Here is a 25,861-nt window from a genome sequence, read left to right as displayed (position 1 = left end):
TGTGTGCTGCACATGTTTAATTTCCTTTTGCATGTATTGCTTGAGTGTCTTGTGACAGATATGGCCTGAAAGACAAATTGCCCAGCATGTGTGTGTTGTTATAACCCGTCCCCCTCTTAAACGGCATTGGTCACTGCGTGGACACAGTCATCATTGGAAATCAAACGCACACGTCCTGTCTAGATTTTTTTTACGGTCATCTCTTTAATATGCCTAAGCTGTTGCATGTAATGTTTTCATGGAGATAACAATATATGCCCTGACATTAAAAGACCCAGATGTCTTAACTCAAACTGTGACCCGTCCAAAGTCATTGAAGCGACGAATCACTAATACCTAATACCTAACTAATAACAATAGAGCAGGCTGTGATAGAGGCTCTGATTTATGAGGAACACCAGGCTCAGTGAAAAAGAAATGTTTTTAGATGAAAAAGCCACTTCAGAAAAATGGCAAAGTAACAGTTGAATCTGATCCCAGCCTGGGACGGAGTTGTGTGGTTCAGACAATCCTCAAGGATTCTAAATTCATTCTGAAGGTTCTACTGTAGGATTAGACTTTAAACAGCACTGTCTCATATTAAGGCTGAAAAATTATATTTGCGCTCACTGAAAACTTTCCATTGCTGGGTTTCTCCTTTAATAATGACTTGAGTTAAAGATCATTGCTTTATTTAGAGGCAGGAGATATTGCATATACTTTATTACAGAGGCAGATGAGAATAACAAAGATGCAAAAATAGCATTTGAATTTTAAAAACGGAAAATTAAAAAAAAGAAAACATATGGACATGGATTTGTTGTATTTCATGGAAGACTTTGTAAGATTTTTCTATTTTTATTAATATCTTTATAAAGGATATATAAAATGTATTAAAAGTGATAAAGAATTTTACTTAATTCCAGTTGATCTAAAAATGCTTAAAAAAATCTTTCATGGTTTCCACGAAAATATTAACTGTTTTCAACATTGAGAATAATAAGAAATATTTCTTAAGCATCAAATTATCATATTATATATATATATAGAAATAAAAATATATAATATTTCTTTTTTTTCTTTTTTTTGTGAAGGATCTTATGTTACTGAAGACTGGAGTAATGGCTGCTGAAATTTCAGCTTTGCTACCACAAAAAATTAAATTTCAATTAAATTAAATTAAAAATTTAATTTAAATTTAAATGTATGCATTTAGCAGACGCTTTTATCCAAAGCGACTTACAGTGCATTCAGGCTATCAATTTTTTTTACCTATCATGTGTTAAAAAAAAGAAATGTAAATATTAAAATAAACATAAAAAAATATTAAAATGGAACCGTTGTTAAATTAAAACGTAATCTTTTTTTACTGTATTTTTTATCAAATATATACAGCCTGCTATCTGCTTTCAAACATATTAAAACATCTTATTGACCCCAAGCTTTTGAACGTTATTGTATTTAAAAAAAAAAATGAAAAAATTATATCACAAGGTGAGAGCTATAATTCAAGAAATTGTTAGAATTTTTCCTAGTTCTTTCCTGTTTTTGTATTACCTTTCTTTCTAGAAACTGATCTGGACATCTCCGTTTTCCCATCCTAATGCAGGTAGATACAGACACCCACCATGTGCTATGTGCTTGGGTTGCACATAAAAGACAGAATGGATAGTGTTGGGGTTAAAGGTCACAGGGGGCAGGTGGCTGTTTAGCTGACCTTTGATCCCAGACCTCATATGGCAGTCACACCCACGACTGATCAGATTAGTCTTAGTTTAATCTGCCACGAGGAGCCAGTATAAAATATAACCGAGCACTCAGCCTTTACAGTGTGACAACTAAATAGTTTTATATCATTAAGTGGGTTTATTATTCAGTTCCCTGACATGTCTTATCTCTTTAATATAATAAATAGTCAAAACACTTTATATTTGTGTTTTTAGAAGGCTTAGGTGAGATTGTGGTTTGTACTGGTTTATATAAACCGAGAGAATGCGAACGCTTAGGTCACCGAATTAATATTCATGAGCCAATCTAATAACTCACAGTTTCTGGCTGCACGTATGAACCTTGAAACGTTTTCAGTGACATCTCTCTATCTAGAGAATGTGTGATATCACAGTCCTCACTTGTGTCCGACACATTCTCTGACTGTGTGCGATTAGATAAAGTGTTATCATCACATCATCTCGGTTACTTATGTAACCCTCGAACGTGCCTGACTGAAGGGGAACTGTGATACATTAGGGTTGAGTGTGTGGATGCCCGGTTGTGCCTCAGTTTAGTTATCATAGGAAATAATTTATTACCCCTCGTACCATTAAGCAAACCTAATAAATGATGCAGGGCATGCAGACTTCTTTTTGAACAAAGTTTTGCTGAAGGTTTATTTCATCTCCCTGCAAGCAGTTCTGAACTGCAGAGGACACAGTGTTAAAATGTTCAATTTGTGATGCTCAATATGTGCAGCTTATATCTGTAACATATTTGTATGAATTTTAGTAAATTTCCTCCAAGAGAGGGATGCTGTGAAGACTTCATCATCTTTTTTCAAGTGAAACTGATGTTTTTTTTTTTTTTTTTTTAATGACAATGACACATTGTAATGACATTTGAAATGGAATTTTAGAGAACTTTAAAAGTGCATAATGTTATATTTATTAGCATTACTTACCTACAGTGAATGGGTGCCATCAGAATGTGAGTCCAAACAGCTGATAAAACCATCACAATAATCCATAAGTAGTTTGAGTAATCAACAAGTTGTGAACAAAATCATCTTCATCTTGGATGGCCTGAGGATGAGTAAATTTTCGGCAAATTTACATTTGAGTGAAGTATTCCTTTAAACCACATAAAAATTAAATCAGAATGACCTTTTAATTGTTTTTGCAGATGAGTAAATCATATTTAAGACATCTCCTGGATATTGCAGACACAGACCTATAATAACGGTCATATCCTTTTACAGTTTAACTCAGAAGTATTTATTGCCATCATGTACTCATGGCTGACCCTCAGGTTAAGTGCATTTGGCTTTGCTTTTGAAAGACTAGCAGACAGTTTGTACTTACAAATTCCATATTCACAAGAATCATGAATCAGAATCAGATCTGTTTATTTGAATATAAGAAGGCTTATACATCACAAGTGATCCTTAGGATAGTCATCACGATGGAAGAAAAGCACTCATGTTGTATCATCCATATACCGACAGAAACCATAAGACAAACTAAAATATTTAACTGTATAAGTGATAGTTTTCTCTAAAGTAAATTTCAAATCCCCACAGAATGATAACGTGAGGGAATGGGAGGATGCTGAAGATTTGAGGATGTTTTATGTAGGTCTGGACCAGGATGGGAGAGCTTGTTTTTAAGATGCCTCAAGAAGTGCATCATCTTAGTGACTCAACTATAACTGTGCTGTAAATTAACAGGGGGTGTATTAAATGATGTAGAGCAGGGGTTCTCAGGCTTTTCGGGGCCAGGGACCCCTTACAGGAGAGAACATTTTCCAAGGACCCCTTCATAATTATAACAGTGATTAAGTATATAATTTCTACTCTTAAATGTCATAAGAACTTCCGTTTTTAATTTTCCTAGATTCTAATTTAATGGGTTAATTAAATGTTATGATTAATCTTAAAACAAGTCTGATAAGTTGTGAATTTATAAGTCTTAAATTTTATTAGAAATTTCAGAAATTATGTTGTTTTAATATTTCTGTGTCTGTAATTTATTACAAACATAAAACATTGACTTGGATTGTTTCATCTTTTAAAATGTAATCAAATGGAAATTTAACAATTCCTTTCAATTTTGACTGTAGTTTGACAGATGAAGATGTTTGCATGAAGATCTTTCGATTTTAGTTATTTCTTTTTAAAGTAGACATTTGAAGCTTTCTATATAATATAATAATATATTTCTCATGTATGTGAACCAAGTAGCCTATACGTTGAGTTTAGTTTCATTTTTGTAAGGCGCTCCAAGTTCCTTGCTTAATACATCTGAGATGATTTGAAAGATTCCAGATCTAGTAATCGTGATAACTGATCACTGGCTAATTTGGTTCTTCAAATGAATTTGCAGACTTAATTAAAATATCTGGAATAGGTTGTCTAAGATTAGTGTGTGTTGTCGTGTTCCCCCGAAAAGGGCAGATTTATCGATATTCGAAACCACGATCAGCAATGCAGCGATTGGCTGGTGGCAAGACAGCAACGTAATGACATCGTATAATTAAAATAGACACCTGACGAAAAACTTGACAAAATTCTAGACTTTCATAAGGAAACAGCCAAGCGAACAAAACTACATAAATGGTATAATAGATGAATGAAATCTCTTTTGATATAATTTTTTTTTTTTTTTTTTTTTTTAAGTTTTGTGTTTTTATTATAGCTTTTCTAATATGTCTATATAGGTTTTATAAATTGTATAAATTTATAAATAATAAAAAAGTATTTTTATTTCATCTTACATTTATTTCAAGTAACAAAAGTGTTTTTTATGGTTTTGGTTTTAGTTAACTATAATAACCCTGATCAGCACAAATATGTAATTAATTTAAATTGTTTATTTGTTCATACAGTAAAAATCAATGGGGTTCAGTATTGTTTTGATGCCAAGTTTGATGAAAATATCTTCTTTTGTGTTCGATAGATGAGATACAGTCAGGATTAGAACATGAGGGTGAGTAAGTCATTATATCATTTTTTTATTTTTTTGGATAACGTATCCCTTTACGATAGAGCTGTCTTCATTCCAAAATGATTGAAATCCCACATGATGAAAAACCCCATAACAGAGAAATAGAAGTTCTATCTGGGCACCAGCTGTTGTTTCGTGAGAAAACACACGCCATTTCTTTTGGTTTTCTCTCTAAAGAAGCGGCTGGGATCTGCCTGAAGCAGCTGGACCAGAACACTGGTTCTGTATTACATAACACAGAGTCGTGTGTGTGTGTGTGTGTGTGTTACCACAGCACTAAACAATTTGTTTAGCTTACCAATGATGTAATGTTGACATCTTCAACCAGTGAGTCCAGCTTCAAGAGTTTTGCTGATCTTAGCTGATTTAAGTTCTCTAGATCTGGCAGACTAATTTCTAGCTGGCTGCTCAGTTCCAAAACTCCTTTAAAACCCTCAAACCAGACTGAGACACCATCTAAGTCTGGTAAACCATCTTAGACTGTTTTTTTTTTTTTAGCAAGAGAATAATTGGCAGGTACTGAAGCACAAACTCTGTCTCTGAGCTTTTGGAGCTCTTCATGAGTGCGAAAAATGGCATTGTGGCAAAAAACAAAACAAAACAGAAGTTAACACATAGCAGAGGCTAAACTCTCTGTCTGCCAATACAGTGAAACTTGGATGACTGAAAATAACAGAGAATGCATCAAACTATACAGTTGTTGATAGGCTACCTCCTGTTTTTTGGATTTATTTGTCAAGAAAGTGATTTATTTGTCTCCTCTCAATGCTATATATTATGTACAGCTTATTTTACAATATAATTATGCAGTTAATTCTATATAATGAAAGAAGTGTGCTTGTATTTACGTGACAGTTGCATAAGTTACATTCTGATCACTCATCATTATAAATGTTTAGGCTTAAGTTAAATATTTCCTAGTGAAAAAGTTAATTAATGGGTGCGTTGATGCAGACAGCATAATTATTTTGTATCTGAGAAGAGATTTAATTTTATTTTTGTTCATTTTCAAACGATTTTGTACATACAGATGTGCATTAATCACTTCATCTGTTATAATATACACCACCCAGATTCGTGTCACTTATTTATAATATGTCAAACATTAATACATTCCAAGCTATAAGAAACTGTGAATCTCTATCGCATGTTTTTTTATTTCGAGATGTCTACTGACTTGGCCCAACAGATTCAGTTTTTTTGCGTCGCTTTTAAAAGCAACTTCACTGTCATTTTTACAGAGGTCATTATTCCTCTAGCGACCATGTGTAGGCTGCTAAATGAATAGTCTGTTTACTTGCGCGAACAAGTGCCAGCGAAACCGAAGAAATTGATCTAAACACACTCTAGCTGTGCCGTCTCCTTCACCAAACTGTGTGTTTTCTATACTCGACCCTGGCTTGAACCGGAGGAGGAATGACCTCTGCTGGGACCGTCCCACTGATCTAAAAACAGTCGTCTGAGCATCATAGAATGGCTTGGCACATGCCAGTAAGCAGCCCCAGCGGGCCTCACAGAAAGCTGTGTTTATCGGCCAGTGGCACGGGCCCATATGTGTTTATAAGGACGGCTCCAGAGAACTGATATTAACTGTGTGACCTAAACAGTTATTTTAAAATGATTGCGTCCGGCCCGCCACACACAATAATGGCCCTCTGTACCAAACGTTGCTGGTTCAGATCTTAACAAATCTTTAGGGGTTGTTATGCACTGTAATCATAAATATATTGTTTTTGAGATTAAAAGATGTGGGGAAAATGATGGACAGGCAGGATAAAAGAACCTTGGAATGGGTAACGACAACTTAAAATTTTAAGTGCCCCATTATACCATCTATTATACTGCCTTTCATGCAGTGTGCAATGCAGCGATCTGCAAAGTTGCAAAGCCAAAAGTGCACGAAAAATAAAGTTATTGTCTCCCAAAAGAAAGACAATCATTTCTGAACAGTGTAAATAAGACATTAGTAATTAAAATGCCATTTCCATTCCCATTCTATATTGGCCGGCCACAAACAACTTGACTCACCATTGAACACATCTTTTTACTGACAACTGCTTCTCTAATCTTGGGGAATTTAATGTGGGATTCACAAAGCGCTTGCTCTTGAAAGATGGCTCAGTACCCAGTTTATTTGGACGAGCTGACTCAGCTTAATCACAACCTGTAAGTATGATAAATATTAGACGTTTATATCAAATTACGGAACTGTGGCAAATGGGAGTATTGTTTCTGACAGACGCTGTACAGGGCAGATCAATCACAACAGACTAGTCCATCTGACCAATGAGAGCAGAGTAGGCTTACAGAAAGGAGGGGTTTAGAGAAATTGAATCTTAAAACTGTTTCGAACGAATGCAGGAAGGAAATGATATAATAGGGGCACTTTAATGAAGGAAAAGAAATACAAGATGTTATATGAATCTTGGAGAAAATGTGTAATATGATTTTTATGTAAAGAATAAGGTATTTTGTGTGTGAGTGTGTGTGTGTGTGTGTGTGTGTGTGTGTGCGTAGTTTTTTATGGTTACAGTTTTTAATAATTATTTGAATTAGGTTTTATTTTTAGATTTTAACTAAACTTTATTTTAGCTTTTAATATTTTAGGTTTTTATTTTCCTTTACTTTTTTGAGTTTGAGTTTGAGTTTTTATTATTATTTTTAACACTTCTGTTTAGCTTTCATTTTTTATTTTTAGTTTCAGCTTTTATCAGTTTTAGTATTTCAACTCCAACTAAACTAAATAGGGAACATTTCTAATTTTTGTTAGTTTTTCATCTAATATTTACACTATTTTATTTCAGCTTTATTTCAGTAAAAAAAATGTTTTTCAAAGTTTTAGATAACAGTACGGAGCCCCGCACATGACATGAAAGAAAAAATACATAAATTGTGCGCACGATTTAGTAAATCGACGGAACGCAATAGTAAATCGAGGGAACGCTATAGTAATCATGTGCACTTTTTAGTTCATTGAGGGAACAAATTAGTAAATCGTGCACACGATTTAGCCTTATATTTTTTTCCTGCATGTCATGTGCGGGGCTCCGTATAACAATTCATCATTTGGGTAAAAACCAGCTGTTTGTTTAACAGTTGGCACTTCATTTAGCTTTATACTCAGTTTATTTACTGAACATTATATGATTTCTCATGCCATGTTAGCATAACTTTGACTTACTTTTGTCAGTGAAACCCAAAATAATGTATTTATAAGAATGTTTTTGTCCATGTTATCAAAGTCAATGAGGTCTTAAATAACGCTGGACTCCATTGTATGAAAACCCACAAAATATTTTACAAAAAACGTCTTCACAGAAGAAACCAAAACCAAATGTGCTTTTAAACAGAATTGTGGTGTCAATAGAAGTTTCCATTCCCATACTATGCAGCAAACTGATCTCAGTGTGCCAGTTTGTGATGAGCTTGAGGCAAGTGAGTGCTTTCTCTCCAGCAGAGACTGTGATTAAAGCCTTCTGAAATTAAAGAGCGTGTTTGTGAAGTGGTTTCCAGGTCCCTTTGCAACAGTAAAGCACCTTTCCATTGTCATATGTATCTGGACCATGAAGTGCCTGCAGCCACAGAGAAAAAGCAAGAGTTTACTGCATCCCATTTCAGGATCTTATTGTTTCAGAGTGTCATGTAAAAACAATGGAATCGTGGAATTTTCTGCTCAGGGAGCATTTCTATAGAGGTTGTAAGAAGTTGATGTCAGATGTTAATAGAAATATTTTGAGCCTAGATGTTAGTGCATATGGAACGACACATTGTGAGTAAGCAATACAAGCTTTTTTCACTATTTCAAACAACAAAGTGGCAAAAAGATATTTAAAAGATATTACCAACTACATTTTTATAGAATATGCGTTTGTTTTTTACATTGTCTGTGAGATTTTCATCTTAAGCTTGTGTGATATTGTGTGGTCTGTTCTCATCACACATTTTGAGTCAAATTATACACCATAGTTTTAAATTTGTAGCTATTGGTTTGTTGGAATTACGTGTTTGGTGACAGCTGTAAAGTCAAAACATCAGATCTATTGTAGTAGGTCTTTTTGATTGAAATACATCTAAATTCATACCTTACTTGACATGTTTATAGTTCCGTATTATTTCTCCTTTAAACTCACAATAGCTGTTTTTCAATAAATAAGACCCATGCCATGGAGGAATTTTTTTTGTGGGCATTGTTGATTTTGTTTGTTTTCTCATAAATGTATGCTTTGAAAGTTGATTTACAAATTGGAAACAACCATGAACAAATCAAAGACATCTGGCCATGACAGCAACCCAGCATTCATGCATCTTTAGGAGGAGAACACGATTGCTATAACTCAAAAACACACTCAAAAACAGATGCAGTATACTGTACATAAAGTATATAAGCTGATAATGGAATGGCATAATGGAAACAGATGAGTGGATGAGTGTTTCAAATAAAGTCCACTTTGGGCCATATGTGTGTATTTATGGTAATGATAGATAGATAGATAGATAGATAGATAGATAGATAGATAGATAGATAGATAGATGGATAGATAGATAGATACTATATAATCATTTTTACATTTAGTAGAAATGCAAAAATCTACACCAAAATAGTTTTTTTTTTTTTTTTAGTTAATATATTTGAGTCTGCTAATAGAAATGTCAAATTTTCATATTGCTCAGTGTTTCAGGAAAAGAGGGAAAGTAAAATTGTGGAAAAAGTACCTCCCTTTCCATTAGATGCAAATCCATTATCTCCGGGCTAGGAATATGCAAATTATTACACTGTCAGTAGCCACTCACAGATCACTTTGAAACGATCAACCTGTGGACAGCCTGATCTGGCTCCCTCTGCTGTGCTGTGCTATATTGATACCAGGCCAGACTGAGTTCAGGAGAAGGGCTATTAGCTTTTGCCTTGAGGACATTTATGAGTGATGTGGCCAGTGAGTCCTACTGACCAGCATCTAAAATGACAATGAAATGAAAGCAATATACCTTGTACTCAAATGATATGTGCATACTGTCAAGTCTACTTACATTCCATGTATTTTCATGTAAGCCACAGACAATTTTACCACTGTCATACTTCAAAAGCACCGGCCCGTACTACATTTGACCCGTATAAAAGCTGTGCTCTCTGACTTTTTTCAATGAAGGCGTGCGACGGCCGCAATCCATCGGAAAATCCCTGCTGTTCTCTGCAACTGGCCTCTCAACAACCCATCCAACACGGGTGCCAGGCGGCAGGGCTGCGGGTGGAATTTGCTACCGTGTGCGTGTTGCGTTTGTGCAAGCAGTCCTGCGAGGGAGTTATTGACCAGCAGAGCGGTGCCATAAGCCACATCAGTACCGTTAGATCCCATAGCGAGCATGGTTCGCATTATTCCATCTTTGCTGACATCCCTTCAGCATCCCACTAAACTCTCAGTGCAATTCATATGGGTTCATTCAAGTTTCTAAAGAGTGGAGTTGGTTTACAGTTTCAAAGGCTAAAAATTGGTCAACAATATGCTGGAAATAGATAAACTATTTGGCCATTTTTCCAAATTAGGGTGGTCAAAAAAAATAAGAAGAATTAATTAATCAATCAATTAAATCCAATTTTTTAAAAAAAAATTTTTATGTATTATATTACATTTTATTTTATGCATTTATTAAAACATCAATATGCACATCCGCTTAGCAGGTTGTTGTTCAAAATAATCACCATCTCATATGATTTTACCATTGCATTTTCTGTTTTTTTAACAAAGGCATGTGCTTTCATGCTTGTGTGAAAACGTAAAAGAGCCGTGTCTCGTGTTGCATTTCAAAAATTGAACTGACAGTGATTGGGACTCTAGCACAGAGTTCTTCTGAGACGTAAGGCGTGATGGGGGTCAGTGCAAAGGGTCACCCGGCGTACATTTCCAGAGGTGCTTTTGGCATGTTTATTTTTCCTGTTAAAATGACCACTGGAAATTCTTGCTCTTTTAATTCTCAACGGGAAGATTTGTCAGAGGTGGCACGAGTCTTAGTTTTGATAGGGTTGGCTTCCTGCTCACTCTGAGTTTTAGTAGACCTTAGAGAGGTCAATAGTAAACACAGCCAGCTCTTAACATTTTTTTATACAAGTAGATAACCTGCCTATAAAAAAAAATGAATCAAAAGCTGTATTAACGGTCTGTCTGATATAATATAATATAATATAATATAATATAATATAATATAAAAGTTTGTGTGCAATAAATTATAAGTGATAGATTGGGGATATCAGAGAGGAGAAGCAGATCAAAAACATGAAAATATCTTAACAGTAGTCAAGTCAATCTATATATATATATATATATATATATATATATATATATATATATATATATATTGACTTGACTACTGTTAAGATATTTTCAGGTTTTTGATCTTTTTAGAGCCTAATGGACATGCTCGGTGTGAATTTGTTATGAAATCTTTGTATGGAAAGAGCTAAAAGAATATTTTTGTGTTTATTGGGGGGACAAAAACTGCCTCTGGTTTTGGAACATCATGAGAGAGAATAATTACTGACAGAATTTTCATTTTTGAGTCTAATTTGATCTCTTGACTAAACTGCGCAGACATTGTCAGCACATCAGTGTTTATGCAAATGCATTTTCAAACATTTATCTGAATGTCACATTCTCTGAAAGCACATCGAGTTATTATTACCCAGAGTCCATTTTGAGGCCATAACTCCTCTTGCAGCCATTAACCCCTCTGTCTCTGCTTCTCCTCTCTGATATCCCCAATCTATCACTTTTCTCCGTACACGGTTTGATGCCTTAATCACCTCCAGCTGTGGAGGCCAGATGAAAGACAAACACTCACAGTTATGGAGACATGAGAGAATACGGGGAAACTGTACTCTATAGTCCCTCTGCACCGGTCCTCCTGGTGTCATTAGTCCTCTTTATGCTGAATTGGCCCTTCTGTGATCTTCTGCCAAAAATCTGCACCTTACCCCAGCCGAAAATACCTGCTGCTACCCCTCCCCTTCCCCGTCAAGGCCAGAGATAAAAAGCTCGAAGCTGTGTTATTTTAGAAACCAACACCTTTCAAAATTCTTCCAACCTCAATATTTACATCCAAAACTCCGACATTTACACCATACCTGACATAAATTGCGGTCGACTACCAGAATACGAGTCTGCATCTGATATAAATGCGAAACATGACCTGTCCGTGTCAGCTGCTTCTTTCAACCCAAGACTTTTTGACTCTTTCTGGACATTTCCCGATGAATAGTGTCCTGGCGGGCAGCTTGGACCGGGATGGAGCCCAGCTTCCTTGCATGAAGAAATAATTAGTGTGCTCAGTGATCTTGACATGTATATGATGTTTTACAGGCATCCCATTATACTGCAGATCCCTTTTAATGGACATCTGGAGAATGCCGCGTATACTTCACAGATCTGGAGGAGCGCTCCGATGATGTCATGCCCGATCCATTACTCAAAGGAAGGAAATATGTACAAGTGATGTTTGCTAATATGAAACCGCCATATTGCGCCCATTGACAGCTTGTTCGGAGGTGTAACTTTGCAGTAGATGCAGGTCACGGTGACCTTTGGGGTTACTGCCAGTCACATGAAAGCGCGTCATAAAAATATTCACTACGGAGAGAATGCATCTGGTATGTTTCATAACACGTGTCTGTGTTGTGTTATTTGCTGTTTTCGTCCAAATGGACGTCCATTGGTGATTTTTGAGCAACTCTTGGCAGTGAGTGAATGCAGTGAATCTGTTATGTTTTATCAAGCTTTAAGCTGCTTTGACAGCGGGATAGCTTATTGGAAGATGTGATTGTCAGAAACAACTGTGATAAACAGCAGTTTTTAAAGGTATAGTTCAGCTAAAAATGAAAGCTTTGCCATTGTTTATTCAAGTCATCTCATTTAAATCTTTTGGCACACAAAATGAGATCATTTAATGACTATCTCTGCATTAAGTACAGTGGCAGTGTACACCATAGCTAACCTCAATAATTAAAGCAATACATGTTTCAACTGGTTTAGACTAAAACACAACCCAAATTGGTAATCATTTATACTTTAAGCATGATGACCACTATTAGCTATTCTATTGTCTGCCATCCAGTACTTTTCAGCTCAGAGGTGGCAGGACTGCAACTTTTGCACTGAAGAAGCAGGCGAACAATTCCATTCATTATTCAGTCAGCCGTTCATTAAATATTTCCTTTGATATTTCAGATATATTTCAGAAGAAAGCATGTCACATGGCTTTGGAACAGCATGTGTTCTCAGCAGTTCTCGAGGTTCGAAAATAGTCCGAGTGTTGTAAATGAATGGTGTAACCATAGCTAAAGTTATGCATTTTGAAACGAAAACGTGCAAGTTTAAACGTAGCCTTGGATATACCTAAAAAAAAATCACCAAAAAGAAATTAAACATGTTGCTGTTAAATAATAATAACCTTTCGTTCCCAGTCATAAGTTCTAAACACCGAGTCATTTATTATATTTTATAAAAGAGCCACTTCAGTTTCCCTAGAGGCAACAATAAAATAAAATTACATAAAATAAATTTGCAACATGGATAAAATAAAGAATGCTTACTCGTAGATTTGTTTTTGTCAGATGCTTCAGCTCTGTGGCTGTAATGAGCCGAAGGGATGTGCGGCTTTCACTCGGCCGCCGGTCAAGTGGGCCAGAAAGTAGTAGGAGGTATCCCGTTTCCCCCTCGTCCTCAGCTCTCTGAAGTCATGCCAAGAAGAAAAACAAAAGGGGGAGATGGCTCAATAAACAGCTGTAATAACTCATAGCATGTCCTTCAATATATATCATTCCATGTCTTTCTGTCCCCTTTCAGCGCTCTCTTTACACTTCCATCCATCTCTATTTTTACTCAGCCCCAGTGTTCATATTTGTATCTATCCATCAGTCATTGTCCGTGCATGTCCTCCCGTGGGTTTGGGAATCGTTCATCAGTGTGCAGTTTTAGTCTGTCTGAAGTCATATGATGTGAATGATAGCTTCAATAAAATGCTGTATTGAAATTATTGGGAGCATAGTATGTTTATGGTGTTCTTGGCTTTGTCTGTAAGTATCCTTCTGAGAAAAGAATGTGCTGTTTTCTGTTTGATCTCTTATCTTCCCCGCATTGGAATGAAATGAGATATAGCACCAGATTGAAAATATGAAAGCCATATTGTGGCTTAAACTGAGAGACTTTTGATATTAACTCTATTTCAGACAGTAACCTGTATTTAAGCACCACTTTTAAACTAGAGGCCTTGGTTGGTCAGTTTACCCCCAAATTGAAATCTTGTCATTTTCAATCTTGTTTTTCTGTTTTCATCAAACTCTGCATTAGACACATAGTTGGTAACAGCTTTTACAATGCTTTTTTCAATTGCTTTTTGGTCCTTTTTTGTGGTTTGACAGTCTCATACCCCACTAATTTCATTGTTCTGCAAATATCTGCTTTGAAATTGAGCCATTTATTTTTGAGTGAACTATTTCTTTAATTTTTGTTAGTTCCTGTATTGTGTTTTAGCCTTTTATAGTTTCCCAACATAACCACAGTTCCCATATGTGGAACTTGCTGCAAGTTTGTGTAACATTTAAATTAAAAACAACTATTTCTTTCAGTCAAAGCTCTTGACATTCGCTGCAAAGAAGGCAAGATGTTTGAAACTGAGCTCTTTTACGTGAGATCATGCTGTTTCAGTTGGATCACTCTGTGGGTTGCTTGTTATTTAAGCAAAGTCACCACTGTACTCTCCCCATGTCATGTTTGTATAAGAGACGTCGCTCCAGATGACCCCAGTGCCAAGTTACACCAACTCGCTGTCTTGTACCGCTGTTATTTGGGGGTTTTGTCTGTGTTTGGCTGATCTAATCTTTGGTTTTATGTTTATTGATGTCTTCACTGGGAAGATCAGTTGTACAGAACAGGCTTTGCGAAAGCAATACTGTAAGATGGTTTGTTTGAATGGGAATGTGCCACAGAATTAAATGAAGCAGTTCTGCATGCTAAATGAGCTATACGCAACAAATCTACTTATCTTGTAACATTGTTAGATGATAGATCTTGAACTTCATTTGCATGGAAATTGTTCCACAGAACAGTTTCACAGTCCTCTATCAATCACAAAACCAAGCAATATTGTGATCAAATGACCAACTTAGAGGTGACCTTGAGTCAGTGGTTTGTCGAAAAGACATTTTACAGACATCCAAGTAAAAGCTGTGCATTTTCATTCCAAGGTGCTCAATTAGCAAATCAAAAACCTCCGTTGTCATATACAGCAGTTCCTCTTGGGAAAGCATCAGTCAGGTCTCTCAGTTATACATTAGTCACTAAATGAGCTGTGTAGCCTTGAGAAAACCCAATGCAGTGAAACCAGATCCATTGCATTAGCAAAAACTAACAAGAACTGGACAACTTTATTTTTTCTCCCTATTAATCTTATGTTCGCTTACTTGAATGTTTCTTTTTCTCCCCAAAAAAAGGAGTCAAGAAGAACGGTGGGTGAACCACAAAACTCTACAAGTTAGCATTGGATTCCTTTGGCTTGTTTCTCAGTAACAATTTGACCAGCCAAAGTCTCGCTTGGCTCGCTCAGGGCGGTTCGCATCTTTCACTCGCACAAGGAGAGAGAGACAAGGGAACTGTTAGAGCTCCAAAATGTGTCCAATGTCCTCACTCTTGCCTCACTTTCACACCCTGAAAAGAAATTATGTATGACATTTAAACCACACTTAACTTAAAGACCAAACCTCTGTTTGTTTGAGTATCCCAAGGCAGTAACATTGGCTCAACCAATGGATCGACTTTGGGGGCGGGACTATTGGTTTTTCCAACTAATGTAAGAGGGAGAGAATGTGATTTGAAGTTTGGAATTCACTTCAGTGGTGCAGAAATTACACATTTGGGCTTTTTTAAACAACTTTGATGTAGTGTTTATAACTTTTGAGATGAGTTAAGAAATTTATTGGGTGAAATTCCGTTTTTGAGGTCATCTAGAACTAGCTCTTGTGTGCTGATGGCGTGTCTGAGTGTACGTGTCTTCATGAGTTAAGGTGAGGAAAAGCACAGAGGATTTAGCAGAGATTTCGAGAAAGCAGCACAAGCACTCTTTGACCCACTTATGATTCAGTCAAGATTGAGATTCCACTAAACTTCTTATGAACTGTTATTGTACTGGCAAAGGCATCCCAGTTCTTGAACAGTACATCCCCAAATCCCTCGGCTCCTGTGTGTGTGTGAAACGTATATGCGTATTTTTGTGTTTGCATGCACTTTAGGTGCCCCCTCAGGACCCAAAAAGACAATCATTCAATCAGTCATCATTATTACTGGCATCTCACCACATATTCAAACACACTCTAAAAAATTATGAGCTTGGGTTTCTCCCCATTTTTGAGAAGCCACTTTATTTAAATCCTTTTTGTTGGCGAGATGGAAAAAGAAACTCTATCCCACTTCTGGTTTCAGTCATCTACCTTTGAAGCTTTTACGTGCTTAATACAGATTGTTTTCCATCGACTTATTGCATGTACCATACGTATAGTCAAGCTGACACATGTTTTAAAGCTGGCTTGTTGAGTACAGTAATAAATACATGATTTCTTATTGTGACCAACAAGCTTCCTTTTCTGTTCAAGCAGCTCTGTGACCGAGAGGAAATATTTATCTTATAGTGCTGCTTTAGAGCTCTTTAGTTGGATTACATTGAGACCCACAAGTCCCCCAGACATTTCCCAGCTCGCTCTGCCCAAGCCAGGCTTTTATGGAAAATGGCTTTGTCCATGAAGCAGATCCTTGGTCAAACCGCCCCTTCCATGGTTTGTTACTTCAAGCCTTCGCTGTTCAGGCCTCAGGCGTCCAACTTCTGTCAAGCCAGCATGAGGGGAATAAAGATAGGTAGTGTGGTGTTTATGAATATTGTGCCCACCCCCACCCTGGGTTGTAAAATATCAAGGTTTGCTTCAGAGGCTTGGATGGTTAAAAGGTTGAACATCTCTCCGCTGTGTGCTGAGACTTCTCGTCTTCATGATGATTATTTTTCCTACACTTGCTCCACGGCCTCTGCCAGAACTCGATCTCTGACTCAGATACCCTCATCTCAATGTCATCAGGATCTGTTTGAACAGTTTTAGCCATCATCCACTCCAGACGGCCCTTGGCCGAAGTGTAATGTTGTTTGAGTTGGTAAATGTCAGCCGAAGCTGTATTTTTCCTTTTATTTGATGGATAAGAAGCTGAAAAGAAAGTAATTTCACTTTCCGTATTTGCGTGGAATGGCATTTTATTTTCTCCCAGATAGCCATCACCTCTATACAAGTCTCTTTCTGTCTTTATTTCTCTCTCTCTTGTTTCCATCTGTCTGATGTTCTCTCCTGAGCCGTGCGCTGTGACTGTGAAAGTCTTTATGTCTGCTAGCTGCCAGTAGCTTCCCTCCTTTTGGCTTGATTGATCAAACCCAAGTGTTGCAGAGGAGCTCTCCATGTGCTCTCTTAGTTTACCGCAGTATATGTACCTGCCGCAGAGCACCAGAGCAGCGTTTGATTGCCAAATGCTGTGAACCAAGTTAGATAAATGTGTTCAGTGGTATTGCTCAGTGGAGTCACAGGTTTATTTGTGACAGGAAAGTACTGAGTGTTGTTGAAATATAAAATGAAGAATATAAAAATGTAAATTCAAGCTAGAACTGGAGGGTATGTTGAATATTCACAATATATATTACATCTACTTTTTTTAAAAGATTTTTTCTTTGATTTTATTCAACATTGTATTACAAAGCACATATTATTGAGACATGTTTCCTGAAGATCAAATAACTAATTTATATACTTAACATACATTTTTAATATATAGTATAGTCTCAACTCAGTTTTAGCAGTGAAAGTTTCATTTCTTCAAGCTGTTTTAATGAACTTGCTTTAAATCAACCTTAGATTCAATAATTTGTTTACATTTTTACCTAAATGTTTAAAAATAAAAATATATTTTGGTAAATACTGAATTGATTTTGTTTTTGTATTATCGAAGTCGTATCGATTTTAGTAGTATCATATTTAAGTATTATCATATTGGTATATTTAAGTATATAAATATAATTTATTATCATTCATATATATATTATTTTTTACTATATTATATATATTTATAGATATATATATTTTTTTTTTTTCAATTTTTAATTTATTTTTTCAAAAATTATAAGATTTCTTTTTTTTTTTATTATTATTATTATTTGTACACTCAGCCTACTCACAAAAGTCATCTACTGCTGGTTGGATATCAATTCTTAGATAATTATTTATATTTGGTGTAAAGACAATCACTGTTTAATATAAATAAAGGTTAGGACCTTTGATTAAATACCATTGATACTTGAGTAGTGTCTGGCTTTTCTCCTTAAGCTTTTCAGGACATTTGGCTAAACATTAATCTAATGTGTTCTCTTGTCTTCCAGGTTACAGCTACTGATGCGGATGGCGGCTCTTTTGGCTCCATCTCCTACTCTCTGGGCTCTGGTCCAGGCAGTGTGACCCCATCTCAGTTCACCGTTGGCAAGCACAATGGACAGATCTGTACTACCACCAGCCTGGATCGTGACCAGGGACCAGCCAACTACGACTTCCCCATCACAGCTGTGGATGGGGTGAGTGTTCAGTGATTCCCAGCAACCACATCCCTCACCAATTCAACTGTGACATCACCTGTGACTGGATTGTTTTCAGAAGTTCACCAAATATTGTCTATTTAGGAAGCCAGTAAGGAAAAAATTGCCTGCATAGTAATTCTTCAGTAGCGGTTTAGCATCCTGTGCCTAAGTAATACTTTAAAGCGCTAGGCGTCAAAGAAAGGAAATTTCAGGAGACACATTAAAGCAATCAAGGGCAGCTGGCCCCTAAAGAGCATCAGCTTGTAATATTTAATAAGTTGAGGCTTTTCCTGACATGCCATTTGCTCCATATGGGATGCCAGGCGGGCAAGATGTTTAGCAGCAAGAACCGTATCCCACATGTACACTGTGCCCTTGGCAGATTGCAGTTCTCTACAGGGAATATAACCAATCTTTTTTCTCCCTAGAAGTAGCCTTTGAAGTGTTTCAGTGTTTCTTGCAAATTTTAAATCCAAATATTTTGTCTAGTATAGTTACTTTAGTCAGTTGTGAATGTTTCCTGTGGCTTAAGATTTGAAGGCTATGGAGTCAGCCTTCATCAGCTGGTTGTATTGTTATATAGCTAGTGAACTTACGAACATTTAATCTTGGTTGTGTTTTTCTAGGGTGGACTGAGTTCAGTGGCCTATGTGCGTGTGGACTTGATAGACATAAATGACAATCGACCAGCGTTCTACCCTCTGAACTATGCAGTGAGCCTGAGTACGCAGAGCACCCCAGGAACCTCTGTCCTGAAGGTGACTGCTCATGATCCAGATGCTGGAGATAACGGCAGAGTGACATATGGTACTGTACCTGGAGGGAGCTCACCTTTCTTCACCCTCAACAAAGATACTGGTAAGACTATTAAAAGTAAACAATTTCAGTTATTAATTGCTTTGATGAATTTCTACCATTAAAAAATGTAAAGGTTGGTATTTTAAAATGTTTTCAAATAAGACTTGTGCTTAACAAGGCTGCATTTACTAGATCACAACAGTATAATAGCAGTATTATTACAATTTAAAATAACAATTTGATATTTTAATGGCAGCAAAGCTGAATTTTCAGAAACTTTTACACCAGAAAAGTATTAAGAGAATTATTTTCTTAACTTTTTTTTAATTATACTGATCCCAAACTAGAATGGTAGGTTGTGTGTATAGGATGAAGAGATAATGTGCTTTGTGTCTTGATGTATTCTGAGTCCTCTAAACCTAATGAAAATATTTCTTCTGGGTGTGCATTTTCTCAGGAGTGATTTCACTGTCGCGTGCTCTACATGGAAAGGCAAACTCAGTCATTACGATGGTGGTCTCAGCCCAAGATGGTGGGGGCCTTACTGCTCCAGTCAATGCCAGGGTCAACATCAGCATAGTGGCAGGACTGGTCGCCCCCCCTGTGTTTGAGCAAGCTCAGTACTTCTTCATGGTCTCTGAGGATGCCCTGCGTGGAACAAAAGTTGGTGTTGTGCGGGCCAGCACTAAGAATGGTGGGTGAGCTAATCTCAGAGGTTTTTTATTCCCCCCTTTGGTCACAAATCCCTATTCAACACGTTAAAACACATAAACCAGACTTCAGTGTGTACCCACATTTATCAGTCACATTGGACTGTGTTCAAGTGTGCTGAAAGACGTCTTCTTTTCTTTTTTTCTCCATGGTGGACCACTTGTACAAATATGCATGGAACCACTGTACACACCTCATTTACAATCGACATTAATCATTGATTCTGTTTCACCGCTTAGTTTTTTAACAATTTGCTTTGGATATTTGAAGCACTAAATTCTGGTCTCATGTGTTGAAAAATAACTCTTCGTCTTTGTTTTCATCCTACACTGTGAAGTAATGGATCTCTGGCCATTTGCCTGTTTCTACTCAGGTGTCTCGAAGGATATCTCCTACACTATTAGTTCTGGTGACCCCACAGGCTACTTCACTATTGATTCTGAGACTGGGGCTTTGAGAACAAGCTTGCCTCTGGATCACGAGGCCCAACCCAGCTTGAATCTGGAAGTCCAGGCGCACTGCGGTAACCCCCCTGCCTTTGGCCAGACTAGGGTACGAATTACAGTGTCTGACGTCAACGACAATGCGCCTGTCTTCTTGCCCTCATCTTCCGAGTCACTAATTCTGCCTGAAGACACCCGGATGGGTACAGTGGTGTATAAGGTCCAAGCAGAAGACCACGATTCTGGACCTAATGGTCTTCTGAGTTTTGACCTGTTCACCGGCGGTGCCCAGAGAACCTTCAGCATTGATCGCAACAGCGGACAAATCCGCCTGATTGGAAGTTTGTCGTACGAGGCCATGCCTCGCTATGACCTGCAGGTGATTGCTAAAGATAGCGGAGCACCTCAGCTAAGTTCTACCTTCACCCTGGTCATCCACGTGCAAGCAGAAAACGGCCAAGGCCCTATGTTCGATAGTCTCACGTACCGGGTAGAACTGAAGGAAAGCACACCTCTCAACACTCGCTTCCTGCAGGTACGAGCTGTAAACCGAGATGGTGGCATCACCCCTGGGCCATCTTCTACGTCTTCCACCCCACTAGCCTACCACCTGCACCCAGACGGTGACGCTGCAGGGTTTGGCATTGTGTCTGACAGCGGCTGGCTGTTTGTGAAAAGTGCCCTGGACAGAGAAGCCAAGGAGATGTACCTGCTCACTGTACTGGCCACATCAGGCAACGGACAGCTGAAGAAAACGGGTAGTGCTACAGTGCGTGTGTCAGTGATGGATGAAAATGACAATACCCCTCGGTTTACCCAAGAGAGAGTGTTCCTGGCAGTCCGTGAGAACTTGCCTGCAGGCACTGGCTTTGGCCGGGTGTCTGCCAGCGATCGGGATGCTGGTCTCAATGGTCGGCTGAGCTACCGCCTGCTCCATCTGGATCGCCATTTCCAGATCAACTCCCACACAGGTGAGTTTCAAATGTGGTCCTAAAGACCAAGATGACAAGATCATCTTGGCACCTAGACAAGTCTAGTGTTATTATCTTTGTGTGTATAGAGTTGGAAATGTTTGAAACTATGTATTTAAAAAATTGACTAGTTGGTGAGTTGTTTATGAATTAGTCCGCTAGTTGGTCTTAAGGAAGCAGTATATAAGTTGGCTGGTTTGTATCATGTTCATTATATGTCTTGTTGCTAAGATATTTCGCACATAAATAGGCTAAGTAACTATAACCAAGCTTGTATAGTTTATACAAAAAAAGGCAAGTAATTTGAAGTTTCAGGGTTCGTTTTGATGGATATGAATTTTTGATTTTAAATTCAGAGTATAAATTCTAAATAGATTTTTAGTCAGCCTGTATTTTTTTATTTACTTATTGCTAGGATGCTAACTGAAAGATTTTCAACAAATAAATAGGCTAAACAACTATAACCAATCTTTCACACTCCTCACAATCATTGCTAAAACCATGTGATTTCAACTGCAGTTGTAATTTTGTAGGTGGTGAACTTGTGAATTTTGTGTAGCAGCTTTAGTTTCAGTTTTAGTGTGCTGATAGTCTGACAGTTACTGATTGTTAGCATGCTAACTGAAAGATATTCGAAATGCAAAATACTGTAACTATAACCAAGTTACAGTCCTCACTAAAAATAGAGAATATTACTCAAAGAATTTGAAGTCTGATTTTGAAGGTGGTAAATGTTTGAGTTTAAATGTACAGGAAAGTCTTTCCAAAGAGAGATTTGTCATGCTGATAGTCTAACATGTACTGATTGTTAGCATACAAACTGACAGATATTTAACAAATGGGTAAAATAATTACTATAACCTTTAATTTCAGAAAACAATGTTATTCTGACTTCTTGTTAGCATGCTTTCTTAGACATTTCGACAGGAAAACATGAAAATCTGCCATTTTTAAAAACTGTAGAAATCTAAATATGCAAACTAGCCCACCTCAGTGAACCTGTAGTCCGTTATCGAATGACTATTTGACTGTTCTGACCAATCCATAATGTGGAGCTGTCGAACATACTAGCCAGCACACACAGCTCCAGACTTCTGGCACCATGCTAACTGTGGGGGTTCCTCTTGGTGAAGTCAGGATGTACCATCTGTGCCTTCTGCCACAGATGAAATAGTGCAATAAAATAGTTTGTCTTACTCTCTCTCTGTGTGTTTTTCCATCTGTTCTGTTCTTTTATAGGTGAGATAAGCACAAAACTCTCCCTCGACCGTGAACTTCAGTCCAGCTGCCAGCTCATGGTGGTGGCCCAGGATGGAGGGACCCCTCCCCGCAGTGCTACAGGCACTGCTTTGATCGCGGTTCTGGATGAGAATGATAATGCGCCCTCCTTCATCCATGCAGGCAGAGAGCTCTTGCTGCAGGTATGAGATATAATATTAAATCTCAAAGCTATGTCTTCCAGAGGAGAAAGACTACATTTTAAATGCGCACAGTATATGTGCTACAGCCAGGTTAGCTTTGTCAAAGAGTTCATGTCATGGATAATAAACATGGGCTAAAAGCAATAAAACTCTTGATTTTGGAGTCATTAAGAATATTTCTTGAGGCTCATGTGACACTTAAAGTAGGAGTTATGGCTGATGAAATTTCTGTTTTAGCATCAAAGTAAAAAACTGTTAAATTGTTTTTAAGTTTTATGTATTTTTGATTAAATTAATGCAGCCTGGGTGAGAATAAGAAATTTCTTTTAAAACCTTTAAAATGTTTACGAAACCCTTGAATGAAATATTGTATATTCAAAAATTTCTACAAAGATTTTACAGATTAAAAATGATACAGATACAGAAGTGAGCTGTATTGATAAAAGTGTTAACTGAAATCTCTGTACAGGCGTTAGAAGGTCAGCCATCTGGATTTCTTCTGGGAACCATTCATGCAAAAGACCCTGATGAAGGAGAAAATGGAACCATTTTCTACTCCATGTCTGGTAAGAAAGATGCACTGAATCAAAACATGTTGTTTGGATGTCTTACAGTGTGTCGAAACCAGATGTAAAGAATATTGTCTGTCAACGATGAACAGGAAACTTCTGATTTAATTAAAAAATATAAGATTTCGTTTATTGTTAGGCTTGCACTGATATTGATATTAAAACTCATGCTGGTAACAAAAATATATCATACCTGACCCATGCCATAAGATTCTGCTATTCATCGAAGCTCATCAGCTATGACAGCATGACGTGAAGTGTAGAAGGTAATGTGTTGACGTGTGAGATCATTAAATATGTTTTGTAACACATTTACTGAATTTGACACATAACTGTTTCATTCTGTTATTTATCTGTAAATCAAACCCAGATGGGATCAACACTGAAGTCATGCACACTTTCTACAATAGAAAAATGGTCAGTCCATTCTTTATCACGCTGATGCACACAAACCTGACCCGTTCCATCCTGTCTTTGCTGTAGGTCCCAGAGCCGAACGCTTCACACTGAACCCAAACACAGGAGAGCTGCGCTCCTCTTCCCCTTTGAGCCATTCAGAGCGTCCGGAGTATAATTTCATCGTTCTGGCCTCGGACCGAGGTTCACCCCCTCAGAGCTCCACCATAACATTGAAAATTCAGGTCAGATGAAACGGTGACTAGGTTGAGATACACCTAGAGTCTGTTAACCATTCTAAATCATGCAAATGAAATCCACGGAATGACAGATGGATTAAACATCTGAGCAGTAATTCGCCTTCAGCCTTTCTGGACCCTCATGCTTTGGCAGGTTTCCTGACAAATTTCCTAGCAATGCATATTGTGCCTTGATTAGTTATGGCTATAAACCTTCAAAAAGTGAAGTTAACACAATGGTCTTTGGTCATATCAGAGATTGGCTTTGTCTCAAGTTAAAAATAACTCCTTCCGTCCGCCACATGGATCTACTCATCACCTTTTCATTATATGCAAAATGATTTATTTAATACTGTTATATGAAAATATGAACTTGTAAATTATCCTCTACAGGAATGGATCCGTTTACATCAGCTTTCAGGTTAAACATCATGCAAAGGAAATATGAAGTGATCTAGTTGGCCTAATCAAGGCTTAGATTCTTGCATTGCTAATTTCCATAGCCAACTCATCTCTCCTAGTCCAAGTCGTGTAACCTTCCCCAAGCAATGCCGGGAAAAATACTCTCAGCTGGCTAATTTTAGGTTCTCAAAGATGAATGTCTTAACCTAGACTTTTTTTTTTTTTTCGTTGTTGTCTGCAACATTTTAAGCGAGATATTACGGTGTAAAACACTCAAAGTAGGAGTGACCTGCTCCCAGCTGCACCGATACAAGTGCCAGCTGTGCTTTCTGCTATGCTGCGTCAAAGTCTCGTAATACAGTTCAGTAGCCCTTTGAAGAACAGAAAACTCCTTGTGAAATACCCCAGTGATCAAATTAATATTTCTCGAACGAGTCAACGGAGTGGAAACAGACACAACGGACAGCAGCAGTAGTAAATTCCAGCGTGCAAATGCCTGGAAAACACATTTATGCTGTATAACCATTCAGTGTTGTTATGGATGTGCCAAGACAAATAATAAAGTTCATAAATGAGATCTAATTAGAATAAAAGAGCCCTGGCAAGGCTTTGATTCTTTCAGAAATCAATAGTTTGAGTCAAAAGCAGCTGTGTAAAAAAGTAGATATTTTGTTGGAAGGTGCTTTGACATGTCATTTACCGCTTAATGTGGGATTAATTACCCCTCTGTCCTATTATGTTTCATTAGAAGACTTGGCCTCAAGAATCTCGTTACTGCCAATATACTAATCACACCGGTGCATAATGATGATTTAATCATATAGTACAAAAAATAATAGGTTTTCCATGAGCACCTGTGTTGTAGTGCATACTTTTATTTTCAAACTTGCATAGGTTTTGAGTTTTCTCTCTCTCTCTCTCTCTGTGTTCGTCACGTACAACTATCAAAACAATGTCTCATCTGCTAAGAGAAACTGCAGGCTTCCATATTAGGAAGCGAGGTTATTTTGCTTTGAAGTGTTTCTGAGTCATCTATGAGGATTCTGTATTTTTATTAAGGATATTTGCACATTTGAACGTTCTAACAGTTTCCTATTATGATTATGTTTATTTTAATCCAGTATTATTTTTCCTGGCAGTCACAGATCCATCAAATAAACTCTGATTAATGCTAGCAGGTTTGTTGTTTGAGCTTGTAAATCCCCCCCCCAAAAGTTTTTCATTCCTTGTAAAAGAGAAGAAAATGTTGGCTGCAGTTTGTTTCTGTTCTGTTGTATTTCATTAACATGCAACTAGCAAGATGCAGTTTTAAAATGGGTTACAAGTCTGTTCTGATATGTAGTTTAAAATTAATTAAAAGACAAATCAAAAAAAAAAAATGAATGTAAGACATGTTTTATGGTAATAAAAATTATATAGGATTTTATTTAGTTTACCTTCATAAAATAAACAAACAAAATTATGTAAAGAAAATATGAATGATTATTTAGCTGAAATAGGTTTTTAATATTTTATTTCAAGTAATAATTTGTGTGTGTGTGATTTTCGTTTTGATTTAAATAAACAAAAAGAAACC

General features: G+C 37.1%; 1 protein-coding gene across 1 annotated transcript in view; it reads left to right on the top strand.

Annotated features, from left to right (window-relative positions):
* The window catches only part of LOC113114796 (protocadherin-16-like), a 99,515-nt gene that overhangs the window by 56,356 nt on the left and 17,298 nt on the right, over nt 1-25,861 (top strand). Inside the window, exons 3-9 of the mRNA XM_026281824.1 lie at nt 18,144-18,332; nt 18,962-19,193; nt 19,591-19,827; nt 20,218-21,258; nt 22,498-22,679; nt 23,149-23,245; nt 23,732-23,889. Coding sequence (XP_026137609.1) covers nt 18,144-18,332; nt 18,962-19,193; nt 19,591-19,827; nt 20,218-21,258; nt 22,498-22,679; nt 23,149-23,245; nt 23,732-23,889 — 2,136 coding nt within the window. The remainder of the gene's footprint in view (nt 1-18,143; nt 18,333-18,961; nt 19,194-19,590; nt 19,828-20,217; nt 21,259-22,497; nt 22,680-23,148; nt 23,246-23,731; nt 23,890-25,861) is intronic.

Source organism: Carassius auratus, chromosome 15 (genome assembly GCF_003368295.1).
Source record: "Carassius auratus strain Wakin chromosome 15, ASM336829v1, whole genome shotgun sequence".
Classification (NCBI taxonomy): domain Eukaryota; kingdom Metazoa; phylum Chordata; class Actinopteri; order Cypriniformes; family Cyprinidae; genus Carassius; species Carassius auratus.
The sequence above is the reverse complement of the archived record's forward strand: the minus strand, read 5'-3'. Positions and strand labels throughout refer to the sequence as shown.